Raw genomic sequence first — 15,224 nt, forward strand, 5'->3', positions numbered from 1 at the left:
TTGCAAGGATTTTTAGACGGGGAGGCTATCTTTGATAGCTGTACTTTGATTTTTTCTTGAAAATTGCGCCTTTAAAAATTCAGATTGGATCTGTAGAGAACATGCTATGTAGATTTGTTTAAGTATTACCCTCTTATTCTGGTGGTTGATCAATGTTATGGGCATTATATGAGACACAAGATAATGTTTGCTTTCTTTATTTATTACTATTATGAGCTACAATTACGAGGTTTCCAGCAGGATTAATCTGTAACTAATTACCTAGATTAGCAAGTTAAATGATTAATTTAACGTGTTCTTAATCATGATTAAGGTTGAATTTCCCTTAGCTTTGTCATCTTTCCAAAAAGCATTTAGCATAGAAAAAACACATGTTAAGGAATTAGTAGCTGTTGCTTTAGAATTTTTAAAGTAAGCAACAATGAATCATTGTTCATTGGTATCCTAATGATAATGTTGTTTTGTTTAGTGGAAAACAAAAGTAATGAGATATGAATTATCCCCACCATATTTTTGAGTAATATTGATGCTTTGAGCTTCAATGTATTGCAACAGCTTAATATACAGCATGAGTGGCAAAAATTTACTACGGAGTATATCAAAAGGCCGAAATATTGCAATATTGCAAAAACGGATCCGAACCAGCATGAAATGTGACTTTTGGTACAAGTTAACAAGTACTCCGTATCACATATCAAGAATCTATCATCATCTCTTTTAGAAATGTTCGTGCTACCTAACATAGCAACAATGAAAATCTCAAATGATATAATTTTTTAAGATTACGATTAGAGAAAGGGCATACAAATGTTTAAAAACAAGTTGGTGAAAGACTAGGGACCATGGAAAGAAAATGATTGCTCAACCAAAGGATACATCAAACACAAACCAAAAAATTAGCCATGATTCAATGAATCAGAAGTAGAAGAACATACTTGAAACAAAAATGAAAGGTTATAATCATATCCATTAAAATTTGAAACAGCCTGCACAAGTAACATACTGATGGTTTCCTCCTATACACAGTTTCGAAGAATTACATAAAAACAGATTTATCAAGGGGATGTATAACAAAAGCTAATTGATCCTCAACTAATACAAACTATTAAGGGGTTACTAAAAAATATTAACCCCAAATTACCATATTAGCTAGACCAAATAAGCTCAAAAACATGAAATCATCCCCCACTTTTTGAATCGCACACCAAAGTAATTCTTACTCTTTGGACATAGAACTGAATTAACTTGATGGTACAACAAGATCAAATGTAAAGCACTTCATGATGATAGTCTTCAACACTAAATCCACAAAATCCAAGATCAACCAAATGACCTTGAATTTCAAAAAAAAGAACACATCCAAGATGATGAACAAGCTTGTTGAAATCGAATACCGAAAATTCTGATAGATTTTACTACCCTTCAATGCATTGAAACCCTTGGCAAACAAACAACCAAATCCCAAATAAAATCAAACAAACAGCCAAATCCAATACTAACACAACCCAAACATGTCTTCTCCATATTTTCTTAGCTTTATTCCTTCCAACACCAACACCACCACCCATTAAAAAATTACCATTTGGGGTATTAATTTCCCTATTTTTAACCTCACCAACATCAAAACTACCCTCATTTAACAAATCAACTTTATCATCAACCAAAGGTTCACCACTATTTGTTCTTTCATCAAACAACTTATTCTTCTTCACTCCTTTACATATCTTGGAGGCAGACAACAATGACACAGACAAAATCTTCTTGTTCTTACTCGAAACCGGTTTCGAGTTATTGTTGTTATGAACACCATTAGGGATTAATTGCAATGCATCAAAATCACAACTTTTTGACAACAATTTATGAAAAATTGGGTGAAGCTCACCTTGAAGACAAAAATTTGAAAACTTGATATCTGATTTTCCATTGATTATATGATGAAAAGTGTCCTTCAAACAACCCAAGAATTGAATTTGATCAGATTTTCTCAATTTTGAATCAAATATCCCAAAATAAACAAACCCATCATTGAGCAAAAAGGTGTAAGCTTGATTTCGATATGAGTGAGAAAAAATGCTGTGATGTGGTGGAACAGAGTGAAGACATTGATGAGCGAGTTGTTGAAGCGCCGAGTCAGCTGAGTTAAATTCACCCAAAATCGTTGATGAATCTAAAGAACGATGATGAGCTACGCAAGCGTAGCGTACGAGATCTGGGTCTGAAATCATTGGAATTTTCCTCAAAAATCAAAAACCCCAGATCAAATTTGTGATTAATTGAACAAAAAATTGAAAACCCACCAAGAAAATCAGGGGAATTTTAGTGGGTAATCAATCAATTAATCAAATCAAATCAAAACCCAACAAAAAAATTGGCTTAATTTACGTGGGAAATCGATAAAATTATAAAAAAACCCACAAAATTAAATCAAAAAATTGGATGGGAAATCAATCAAGGTGATAAATTGATGAATATTTGGTAACATTTGGGATTGATTTGAATAAGTTTTGCTGTAATTACCTCCTTTTTTTTTTTTCTTGTTTTTGAGAGTGATGAATTTGAGATTGGGGATGAAGAAGAGAGGAGAGAGAAAGTTAAGACAAAGGGGGTGTTAGGAAGGAGACAGAAATCTAGGGTTTGGAATCAAAGAAAAGAAATTGAATTATTAATTTTTACAGCGAAAGCAGAGGAGGATCCATCAAAGGTGGAGGGAGGTGGAGGTGGAGGTGGAAGTGGGATGGATAATTTTGCTATTTTGACAATTTTGGCCTTAATAGCGGGAGATTACAAATACATTCATTCATAATCATTAATGAAACATGGGACATGTCATATATGGGGTCCTAAAAGCTTCCCTATTCATCTTGGAAGATTCCAAATTTACTCTTAAGTTTGAATCTTGTGAGTTATTTTGCTCAAGTTCGGATTTAGCTATCGATCTATCATGTTACTGATTTGAATTTTGAGTACATCATCAACGAGATTATTGATTTCTGATTGAAAAGAGGAGTTCGATTTTTGATTTGATAATTGTACGTATCCTTTGTTAATACTATGTCTAGCGTTCAATGATATGATATAATCTGATTTTAGATAATTATGATGATGTGGTCATGTGGTAGTACCTTATATTATTACACACAGTGTCACATAGTGATATCTAAGGTGAATAATTCGATATATGTGTCTAAAGGCTAATAATCTAGTTTTTATGTAAGAGAGATCCGTCTATCTATACCTTATTAAAAATTAGAACATTTTTCCTCATTTGAACAATAATAATGTTATGGTCTTACAGCTTTATGAAATAGATGATGCCCTTGATCAATGCTCCTATTATCCGAAAATAATAATGTTATAATGTACACAAAGTTTAATCCAAGTAGGCGATAACTAATCCGAACAGAAGCAATAACTCACAAAAATCAAGTTGATTGTTCTAACTTAAATTTAAGGTGTAAACTTTGAGCCAATGTACATAGCACCTTAGCTTTAGATGCACTAGCATTTTAGTTGCCCTCATCCGTGTGTTTCTTCGATTTTGATCGAGCTTCATGTTCTATTTTAGAAGGGCAATCATATTAATATGGACTACTAATTTGTTCTCTAGTATCACTCTATTAGTGCCAAATCATATACTGAGATTGAGTTAGAGCCATGAATCAAGCAAAGGTAACTTGGTTGGTCAGAATTCTTCAAGAGTTGGTTGGCCTTTTCTTTTCAAAGCCTTTCACTATCAGTTTGCTTCTACATCTACATGTTAAATCATGTCTTTTGATGAACGATATTATCCCTAAGATAACGTTGAATGACTTAATGTACTTTTTTTTTTTTTTTTTTTGAGGACATGACTGAATGTATTTCGTATTAGCATGTTAAAGTGTTTGTTCGGTCAAAGTTTGTTGTCTTCAAACTATTTTTTGAAAGTAATAATGATATTTTACTCCCTCTGTCACTTAATGTTTGTCTTGTTTTTCTTTAGTTAATTGTGTCAATGATTAATTATGATTAAAGCTTCGCAACTTTTCAAATGGTACAAATTTTTTTTAAAAAAATGATGGGAATATTAATTATATAGTAAGATAAAAAATAATTTAAGTTAATTGTTGAACATTTTAGTGATTAATGTCAAGCAAAAAGTTAGACTTAAGTACTTGCACTATCTAATCAATATAAATTTTTATTGTTTTCTTCTAATTGCAACATGAATTATTTATAGTTTCTAAAGATACTTCTAAAAAATAATAAAGTTTTTTACAATTAAAAGAGAATTGAAGAAGTTTACACCAAATCACAAAACAAATACATAGTACATAAACTTTGAATCTTTTGAATTTGTTGTTTAAGAAAATCAATCCCTTACAAGAAATTTTTTATATCAAGGATTCGTTTTTGTCGATGTACTTCAACAAGTAGTATGCCTAATCACTTTAGAAAGAGAAATTTATGTATACAATCAACCGAACATTAAAAAACTAGATTATTAATAAGCTTAAAAAATGATACATCTATTTAAGATCTGACACATGTCAGCAAAGGTATAACTAGGTTGTCACCATTTTAGGTGTTACCAGCTTGTCACTATTTCTATACAATAGTATTATTCATCTAAAACATACATTAACATAAACATAAACATTAGGCTAGCTGTACTTGAGGTTCATGACTCATCATCTCTAGTGACCCATGAGGAATCAAGGTTAATGTAATACTCCGTAGTACGTACGCTATAAAGTATTCGGAATTTTAACTCTAGATGGTTTATACTCCCTCGGTTTCTAAATAATTGTCATTTTCTCTTTTCTAAGGTTGAGCTCTAAGGTCTCTAGCTATATAAATTCTACATAAAATAGATTGCTACGTCGTAATAAGATTAAAGAAGTAACATTATTATGAAAGTAATTCATATACAAATGACAGTTGTAGAATATGTTAGTCATAATGTGACGTTAAAGTAAGCTAAAGAAAGTTATATTTTGCATCAATACGGAGTATAATAGAATAAATGGAATAGAGTATATTCAAAACACGAAAACTTTTTATCTATTAAAGTACTGAACATCACTTTCATTTCTTTTTAATTTGGGACCAATTAATGGAAACTGTATAAGTTCTTTTTAATTTAATTATAGATTTTCTCCACTTCATTATTATTCTCTTTATCTTGGAAAATTAATTAATCTATTAGTACTACTTTACAAGAGAAATTCTCGCTACGTACAAAGAGCATAGAGTGTGGCTGCTTACTAATTACAAGATCGGAAGATGAGGGGACTTGCTTATAACCAACCTACAAAAATGATACGGAGTTGAAAAGAAGAAAGAAAGCCGATTCTGTGCTGCAGACTCGATTGGTAGTAGATGGGATTGCTTCAATTCATCAGCAAACCAACTAGAGATTCTTAAGTTTGTTTATTGGTACCATTGGCAGCAAGCTTCCATGCTCCATTCTTGCTTAAACTATTTTATATGCTCGGCTTTCTCTCTTATCTCAACAGTATGGAGGATCAGTGAGTGCCCATTCAAACACCTGCTCGTAATGGGCAGCAGCACTTTCCCATGTGAAGTCCTGTTGCATGCCTCTCTTCATCAACCCTAACCATGAACCCTTGTATTCCCTGTATGTTTTCAGAGCGTTCCTCAGGGCCTGCCAGTGCACACAGCCCAAAACAAAGTTAAGAGTTAAAAATGGGGGGAGGAAAGGCGAGGAAGGAATAGAATTTACTATCCCATCTCTAAATTGTACAACATGCATCAACGTACCACAACAAAAATAGAATTGAACTACTTAATTGATCCCCAAGATCAAATTTTAAGGCTTATACTTCACAAAGCCAGGTGCATACTTTAAGTGGGACAAGAAAATTAGCGTTGTCAAGAATAATCTCATTATCAATTAAAAAGACCTGTATTAGTCCAAGAGCAAATTTTATTTTCCATTCTTTATATTCTGACTGATACAGGAACATGAACTAGATCCTAGGAAATACAGATATCTATACATCAAAAGAATGGTCAGAATTCAATCTCAAAAGAAAAAAAGATTGAGATCAAAAGAATAGAACTCACCAACAACATACTATCCTTTTCCAATGGAGCAAATCCCCACCTGTCAATTACATGTAGCAAAACAGAATGCAAAGAAAGGTTATTTTTATAACAAAAAAGAAAGCACAAATAAGAGAAAATCAAAAGGAAAACTATACAGAAGACATTTCTCGAGAAAAACATACCCGGTACCAGTACCACTATCATCGGTCCCAACAGCGAAAGGATTGTAAGTTTCAACAGTATCCTGCATTACATGCAAAACACATCATAAGTAATCGCATTCTAAAGAGCATAAACCTTAAAAAGCTTGAGCAAAACTCACTCGAAGCCCTCCCGTGGAGTGAACTACTGGTATAGTTCCATATCTCATTGCATAAAGCTGATTTAGTCCACATGGTTCAAATCTTGATGGCATCAAAAGGATGTCACAACTGTTTCACAGAACTCTTGTTAGCGAAAGTAATACATAGTATTTTTTACGTCTCGTAAGTCTGAGAATTTATATACTTTACCCTGCAGTTATTCGATGAGAAATTGGGACACTGAATCCAACCCAGCCACGAAACTTATCTTTGTAAGTCACCTCTGTTGCTCTCATCCAAGTTTCGTACTTGGAATTACCTGTCCCTAACATAACCTGGTGCAGATAGTATAGTTATAGCATCCATCATCGATTCACAGTAGCGTAACCAGCACATCACTAAAATTTTATACAGATTAAAAGCCAAGAAGACAAAGAACCCTGCATGGAGGGTGGAGAGTTGCTTCTAAATTCCTCTATAAGAACTTCAATTACAGCAGCCAATTTAAGTAAATCAAATTTATTTAGTCTCTCCATTAGGAAATAACAATTTCATTCACGCATAGTATTTGGAATGTCTGGAAAAGGTTGTGATCTATCCTAAAATTGGAATTGATTATACGATTAACTCTCCAAGCTTAAATTATAAGAAGAGTGACGGAGCAAGAATGGAAAGGAGACAGCTATTTAAAGGGTAATTTGGCGTAGTCATGTTGTGAGAGGTTGTAATAATGTGGCAGCTAATCACAGACAGGGAGTACATGATTAATTAAGATCAACAAAACAGGCTCTGGGCTTCTGCCGGGAAAACTTAGTTCGCATTTACCCCCTCTTTAGATTCAACTTGGGCAGGAACCCCCCTTTTCCACATTTTGAAATTAAGGATATAGTCATATAACTCTACTTACAAATTGCACGTCATCTCCCATAAGCTCTGGAATTGCTGCCTGAATTATATCGATACCTTTCTGGTAGTCTAGCCTTCCAATAAAACCAATCTATAAAAACCCAAGTTAGTTTTAGTTAAGAAAGGAGTAAATTAAATAGTCTGATGTAGAAGTGGATTCTTTGTCGCACCAATGGGCAATCAGGTTTGAGAGGAAGACCAAGCTCCTTCTGTAAGGCAGCCTTGCATTGAGCCTGAAATTCACACCAAGTAAACGATAAGGATGATGAGATATACACTGTAATATATTTAGAATCTTTGCTTCAAGGTTTGTTTTTTCAAATAAATGAATATCCTAAATTCCTAATACCTTTCCAGAGAGATCATCAATTGAGTAGGGTGCTGCAATATGTGCATCATTAGATGGGTCCCACTCAGAAGTATTGATCCCGTTTATAATCCCTATATAAAATTTAAAAAAAAAATAAGAAAAATCAACACAAAAGTACAGAGCACGAAATACCTAATGCATCAATGAACAGAAAAGTTGAGCATTGAATAAGAAATTAAAGATATACAAGTACCATTTAATACGAATTTCCTGCTGGTAAGTAATTCATGCAAACCATAGCCACCCTCCACAGTTGTTATTTCCCACGAATATCCCTGAAACCATTCATAGAGCATGACAAATTGATAAAATTATTACCATCTTAGCTACAAATAATTCATGTTCCATAAATCTACAGAAATGAATAAATACATGCATATTAGATTGTATCATAAAAGTGAAAATAATCCAAAATAATTTATTGTTATGGTATTATGATTTACTGACAAATAAAAAACAACAAAATAAGTCTTTCAAGCTCTTTAAGATTAAAAAAACACCCAGTGCATCGCCCGGGCCAAACACTAGTTTGGTATCTAAACTATTCCCTCATTCTACTTGCATGCCAAAATAAATACTGCATACTGAACGAAACAAATTAACATTCTAGATACATAATTGAGGGAATATTACCTGGCTAACAGTAAGTATTCTATCAGCTGTCACAATGGCTCCCTTTAAAATATTGACTGCTTCACCTTTGTCAAGTTCATGTGCTCTTGCCCACTCGGGGAACACCCATTCTAGTGCTCCATACCACTGTGGAGGAATTCCTAAATTATCGTATGTTACTGCAGGCTCCACACCCTAGCAAAATCAGGATATAAATATAGATTATCAGTGGTTCTCCAATAGGATAGCGTTCATTCTAATTTGACATGTGTTCAATCAATAAAAAGCAGCCAATATGTAGTTACAGAAAAAATTTAGAAAGAAAAAAATCTACAGTCAGGATACAGACTGTGTTGCATCACTTGCATGAAGGGTATGTAATGTCCTAAATTTATAGTTTTAAGCATAGGATAGAAAAAAGAGGGAGCTCAGAAAATGGACAGATCTCCAAAATGAGTATAATTAGCCGTTTGTTAGAAATGTACTTTTGCATCTTCATTACATGTGGGCATTGCATGAAGTTGAGATTTTGAATTACTTTATTATCTTCCAAGGTATCATATTTGCCAAGTGGCTACCTTATAATATTATGTGGTCACTCACATAATCACATATACTCAAAGAACATGACCAAAATCAACCATACAAGAGACACGTACTTGATGAGAAAGGTTGTGTATAACAAGTATGCTCCGTGCATCCTTGTAAACTCCATAAGGACGGTATTTAGCTGCGAGAAGTCTACAAAAACAACCGACATTACAAATCTGTTTGCTGTTCATCATAGATAAGTTATCAGAAATTCACAAACAATAAAATATGAAATGCCCATGATAGATAATAATTAGATGATGGACTAAAACTATTCATTCAATAAACACCATTGTGTCATAGCATTAAGATTTATTAACATTCTATCAAGAATAAGGTTTCTTTTAACGATAGAGTACTTCATCAAACAGCTACTGGACAACAATAAAATTATACAGGATAAACAACTTCAGATCTTAACAAAAATTATTCTTTTCATCATAAGAAAGAGCACCCTTACCTCATTAGTTAACAATTACTTGTACTACACAAGCTTAGTTGCAAGTGGCATTATTACAATAAATTACAGTACATCAAAGATATTTTCTAGAAGTTGGCTTAAAGTGGTCAGACATGGAACTGTCACTAGTTTATTTGAAGAGCTCCACATTATAATAATTACATGGCTTGTAATGGTCCATTTTTGAACTATACTAGTCTACTCATCCATTGCTGCTTAAAACTTTAATTCTAAGTGTTCCTTAATGGTTCAACCCCCTCCAGCAATGAGATTGAGAAAAGTAAATCAAAGCAAATCAATGAGTCTAAAATATGATCCCAATTGCTACTGACAATATAACTTGGCACTCATCACTCAATAACTTGAAAAAATACATAATCATTAGAGAGTCAAAAATAAGAGAGCACGTACACTGGTACAAGACCTGCATGCCAATCATTAACAAGGAACAAGCATTTTTCCCCATAGGTGTACCCTCCTAGTGGAAGGACAAGAGGAGCTTCACATGCTGCATGACAAAGTAAGGTGAACCGAAACTGTCCAACCAGAGATTAAAATTGTTACTCTTGTATCTTGTCAACTAAAACAAGTCAAACTGACTCAATTGTAACATACTTCCACAATTGCTCCTACTCACATGGGAGGAGAAAGAGATTCTATATCCATGAAATGGCACATACCTGATTATCACCAAAAGCACCAAAGCTGTCACCGTATGGGTTTCCAGGTCGATGATATGAAGGATGATCGACAAAGACCTATAACATGGAACGAAAAGGTCACTATATATTGAGACATAAATATATTATATATTCTAAAATCTCATACAAGATCCACACAAGGCACTATATCAATAGAATGTAAAAACTGGAGGTAAAAAAAAAAAAAAGTAAAAAAAAAAAAAAAAAAAAAAAAAAGAAAGAGAATAGAAAAGAAACAGAAAAAAGGCAAGCCACCAGAACTTTACTTTAGTAATAGCAGTATGCATTTTTCTTACCCAATCAACACCATCCCTATACTGGTGGAAAAAGGCGACTTCTTGTTCCCCTCCAAAACAATTGACCTTGATGCGGCAGTCAGCATCAAATGCGCCAGCATAAACCTTATCTGCAGCAGTACCATGTATGTAACGGGGAGCAATTACCATTACACGATGCCCACGCTCAGCTAGAGCTATAGGCAAAGAACCACAAACATCACCTAAACCCCCTGTCTTGGAATATGGTGCGGCTTCTGCAGTAACAAAGACAATACTTAACTTTACTTTGACTGAAGTTTTCTCCTCTCCCTCAACAACAGTTTCTTCCAGTAAGTCTTCAGCCAAAATTTCCTTTCTTACTCCTTGTTCAAAAACAAAGCTAGATGGTAATCCAGAAGAAATTTTCTCCTCTCCTTCACTGTCAGTTGCTTCCCTAACTTTCCACAAATCTTCTTTAATACCGTAATCTCCCTGCTCTTCATCCTGTTTATCCAGGTCCAGGACTGCATTAACGTTTGAGTTACTAGTGTCCGTGTTCGCTGTTCAATTATGAAAAGCAAACTTTAAATTTCATAATGTGGTCATTAATACAATTTATCAACAACACCCGGAAGAAACAAGACTTTAAAAATAAGAACTATACACTTAAGTACTAAACCCTCATCCTAGTTGGAAATTGCTATCAAAGTTAAATTAAGCAACTACATAGTCAACTGACTTTACATTCATTACCCCCAAAATAAATTATCAATCAAGATAACAAGACCTGCATTAGCCCACAACCATAATTTATAAAGCAAGTACACATGATAAACATTATCACTCGCGATCACTTGAGCGTAAATAACTCGAAAATAAAAATTCAATGCAGATTATTGTAGCCGAGACACATGATCCTATCACATCATAATAGCCTCATACTGATCCTACACTCTAAGTAATTGTCAAATTTCTTATTCTTGAAATATATACCATTTCAATTTCAATTATTAATCAGCCATCAAGTTGGCAACATTCCTTCTCCACAGTCAACACTCCAACCACTAGTCCACTACATATTATCAACAAACAGCTAATTAACATAACTAATCAACTAAAATTGTTTATCAAACCTACTAGCTACTGACTTCAAGTTACATCATTTATCTGTCACTTGTGACATGAACACAATATTGCCAATTATAGCAAATTTCAAATATTTGAAATTTGCAATGACATTATACCACACAAATCATATAGCATTCCCAACAATTCATTAAGATCTAAAAAAACAGACATTTTCACAATATCCATTCATATAATTTTATAAAATTCAATCAATATTTTCACTCACTAAAAATCAACATGCAATATAAATTATAGAAACAAGAAGAGGAGTGTACAAACCAGATTGAGAATACAAGTTAAAACTAACAATGGCACCAGAAGCATCTTTCACAGGACCAATCAAATGACCTAAATGCCCTTCATCTCCTTCTTGTTGTTCTTCAATTGCAGAATAAGAACCATCTTTAGAACTTGAAACCCCGCCTTCATTTTTCCCAGAATATGATTGACATTTAACTGAAAAAGACAATCTTTTACACCTTTGTCTCCAAAAATAATCAAAACCCAGTTGATTAATTGCTCTAAATTCTGATGGGTTGCTTGGAAAATTCAATTTAGAGCGATAATTTAAGCCATTTATGTGAAAAGATTGGAGTGAAAGAGACTCCATTATAAGAAGAGAAAGATGGGTGATTTGGAAAAATGGAAAATGGCATGAAAATATCAAATGATCAAAAGAAAAAAGAGAAAAAGAATAAAACTATGTGTTGATGATGAATATTTGATTCTATTTCTAGAGTATTTTTGTTGGTTTTGTGAAAAAAGGTCAGATATTCAAGGACGGATCTTGTGAAAGCATAATGACCGTATGTGAGGTATAAATTATTGTGAACCAAAAATTAAAAATTGAGTAAAAATTAAAAATTGACAATAAACCATGACCGTATGTGTCACTGCCCACTGGTACAGTACACTTGCCGACTTGGGATGGTGAATGGCACTGCTTTCTAAATTTATCACATCATTTTCGTCATTTCTCATGTACCCTCGTACTCCCTCCGTCTCTTAATTACTTATACTACGTATATGTTTTTGTTAGGAATACTTTGTTTAGCTGATTCTCTTCATCTGAACTATCTAAATTAAACTTATTGGATTGATCAACTATACATTCATCTTATATGGTTTGCTTTAAGATAGACAATATTCAAATCAGCAATATTGTATTATGTAGATTATTTGTAACACTAATATTGAAACAAATCGCCAATATTATACTACCTCCGTTTTTTTTAGTTGCAACTTTAAAATATTTTATAACTCTCAAATAATATGTCAAAGTTACAACTAAAAAAAAACGGAGATATAATAAGTTATTGTACGCCATCATAATTCATGGGACTAAGATTTGTATAAAATAATAAATAAAAAAAAAAAAAAAACAAAAACAAAAAAACATTACATCGTCACCACCTGATATGGTATAAACTATACACACCCTTATGTGACTAGAGTTACAAAAATAAAAGACTCAAAAGGAAAGATTAGGAAAAATAAATGAAAAAGATTAAATATTGTTAACCATCAATAACATAGATACATGAATTTGTCATAACTACCAAGTTTATACCATTAAAGAAAACACATTTGTCCAGTTGTATATAATTACCATTATGCAGTACAAAACATATACTCACTTTTAAAAAATTTACAAATCTACATCACAAGCTGATAATCACAATATCCCAAAACAATAGATAGATATTTGTGTTATAATTATGATAAATAAGTACAAAATTAATTTTCACATTATTATGTAACAACAATAGCAATCAAGTTCAAGAAAAGTGTTGGAAGTTCTTGATATAATGCTAGAGTGTTAGGAAAAAATAAGAGAGAGAGAGAGAGAAAAACAATGGAAGGGGAAAAGTCCCACATTGATTGGGGAGGAAGGTTTTTCCTTGTTTTTATAATGTAGTGCTTTAGCACTACTTAGTTGAGTAAGTTGGAGGTGTGTGTTACTCCACACACACACACGCGCGCGCGCGCGCCGAGCCGAGCCGGGTCGGGTCGGGTCGGGTCGGGTCGGGCTCGGGCCTCGGGACTTGGGGTCTTGGGGAATGCGATGCGCGGGCGTGGGTCCTTGTTATCTTTTTGGAGAAATTTTATTTCCTTTTTCTTGTTAACAGAATATTCCAAGTATCCGTTTTTGACTGTTGGGATTTTCTGACTGTTGTGGGAATTAATCAGCCATTAATCCCTTGATTTTAGCTGATTAATTCACTCCCTTGTTTCTTGCCTCGTTTGTTGACTGACTAGATTAATCTGGTCATCTTCTTGGCCAGGTTCTTCCCACCTTTTATGCTTCCCGTTTTTCCTCTTCACCCTATAAATATTCAGTGGTTTTCTCAGCCAAAAAAAAAACACACAATCAGTCTTCTCTCTTCTCTAAAATTATTTAAACACATGTTCTTCCTGTTCTGTTTTCTGGGCAAGTATTCTGAGTTCCAGTCGGGTTTGTGAGTGCACATAAACTCCGGCGCCGTGCTTATCCTGGAGGGCGACCGCAATTGTCTACTGCACCGGGAGGTAGCGCGGAATCGTCTTTTAGGTCAGTGGTTCTCCACGACGCGGCTATTGTCAGTTTGGTTCACGCATCAAGAGATAAGTTATTTCTGTTTATTGCTTATTAGTATAACAATCTAAAAGACGATCATGGCTTCCAAATTCCTTGTTCCTGATATGTCTAAACTAGAACCTCTTGATGGAAAGAATTATAAACGTTGGGCTGTTAGGATGTGTTTTTATTTGGAGCAGATTGATGTTGCATATGTTCTTGATGATATTGTTGAACCTGTTGATAAAGATGATTTGTCTGAATATGAGATTAAGTTTTTTAAGGATGATAGAACTTGTAAGGGCATGTTGTTGCATTATATGTCGAATAGTCTGTTGGATATTTATATGGGTTTTCATCATGCTAAGGATATTTGGGATGCTTTAGAGAAAAAATATGGAACTGATGATGCTGGTACTAAACGTTATTGTGTTAGTAAGTGGTTAAGTTTTCAAGTTGTTGATGATAAGCCTATTATTGATCAGATTCATGCCTATGAGATTGTTTGTATTAATATGGCTGCTGAAGGTCTGTCTATTTGTGATACTACCCTTGCTATTGTTCTGATTGAGAAACTCCCTCCCTCTTGGAAGGATTTTCGTAACCAACTCATGCACAAAAAGAAAGACCTAACCTTAGAGGAACTTGCTGCCCACCTCAAAATTGAGGAGGAAAACCGTATCAAAGACAAAGCCCCTTCTGTTTTCCCTTCCTCTTCTTCTGCCAAAGCCAACCTTGTTGAACCCAAATCAAACAACCAGTCCAAAGCCAAAAACAGTAACCTTAAGCCTAATGGGAAAATTCAGAAGTACAAGTTTAAGGGGATCTGTTATGAGTGTGGTATGACTGGTCACAGGGCTAGAGATTGCAGGGTCAAGAAGAAGAATGGGCAAAGTCAAGCAAACCTTATTGAAGATTCTGACGTTATTGTTGCTGTTGTTTTAGAAGCTAACTTTACAGGGAATGCTGCTGAGTGGATTGTTGACACTGGAGCTACCAGACACATCTGCGCCAACAAGGACATGTTCACTACCTATGACAAGGTTGAAGGTGAAAATGTCTTCATGGGCAACTCAGCCTCTGCATCTATCCAAGGCAAAGGGAAGATCGTTCTCACTCTCACTTCTGGAAAATTGCTTACTCTCACTAATGTTTTGCATGTTCCAGAAATGCGCAGGAATTTAATTTCTGGCAGTTTGCTCATGAAAGCTGGACTGAAGCTCTCCTTTGATTCTGATAGATTAGTTCTTACTCGCAATGGGGAATTTGTGGGGAAGGGCTTTTGTAATGGG

General features: G+C 34.1%; 2 protein-coding genes across 2 annotated transcripts; both read right to left on the reverse strand.

Moving 5' to 3' along the window:
* Window positions 1–935: 935 nt before the first annotated feature.
* Window positions 936–2,746, reverse strand: LOC145564313 (phytolongin Phyl2.2-like). The gene has a single exon (XM_081624630.1). The coding sequence runs from the start codon at window positions 2,223–2,225 to the stop codon at window positions 1,416–1,418; it is 810 nt and encodes a 269-aa protein (XP_081480756.1). The 5' UTR covers window positions 2,226–2,746; the 3' UTR covers window positions 936–1,415.
* A 2,362-nt stretch (window positions 2,747–5,108) lies between these two features.
* LOC145562697 (starch synthase 1, chloroplastic/amyloplastic-like) lies at window positions 5,109–12,184 on the reverse strand. Its single transcript, XM_081623061.1, has 15 exons — window positions 11,655–12,184; window positions 10,287–10,807; window positions 9,970–10,047; window positions 9,701–9,825; window positions 8,898–8,979; window positions 8,260–8,433; window positions 7,820–7,901; window positions 7,606–7,697; window positions 7,427–7,489; window positions 7,258–7,347; window positions 6,561–6,685; window positions 6,371–6,479; window positions 6,231–6,292; window positions 6,067–6,106; window positions 5,109–5,644 (listed from the first exon to the last, which is right to left on the reverse strand). The coding sequence occupies exons 1-15, from the start codon at window positions 11,983–11,985 to the stop codon at window positions 5,489–5,491; spliced, it is 2,130 nt and encodes a 709-aa protein (XP_081479187.1). The 5' UTR covers window positions 11,986–12,184; the 3' UTR covers window positions 5,109–5,488.
* Between the last annotated feature and the right edge of the window lie 3,040 nt (window positions 12,185–15,224).

This window comes from Chenopodium album, chromosome 10 (genome assembly GCF_948465745.1).
Source record: "Chenopodium album chromosome 10, dcCheAlbu1.1, whole genome shotgun sequence".
Lineage (NCBI taxonomy): Eukaryota > Viridiplantae > Streptophyta > Magnoliopsida > Caryophyllales > Amaranthaceae > Chenopodium > Chenopodium album.

Excerpts from the sequence above, each read along its gene's own strand:
- LOC145562697 (XM_081623061.1), bottom strand. The coding sequence starts at position 11,985 with ATGGAGTCTCTTTCACTCCAATCTTTTCACATAAATGGCTTAAATTAT. Across the intron at positions 10,808-11,654 it reads TAACTTGTATTCTCAATCTG|CGAACACGGACACTAGTAAC; the intron begins GTTTGTACACTC and ends ATAATTGAACAG. Across the intron at positions 7,902-8,259 it reads GAATACTTACTGTTAGCCAG|GGATATTCGTGGGAAATAAC; the intron begins GTAATATTCCCT and ends GAATGGTTTCAG.
- LOC145564313 (XM_081624630.1), bottom strand. The coding sequence starts at position 2,225 with ATGATTTCAGACCCAGATCTCGTACGCTACGCTTGCGTAGCTCATCAT.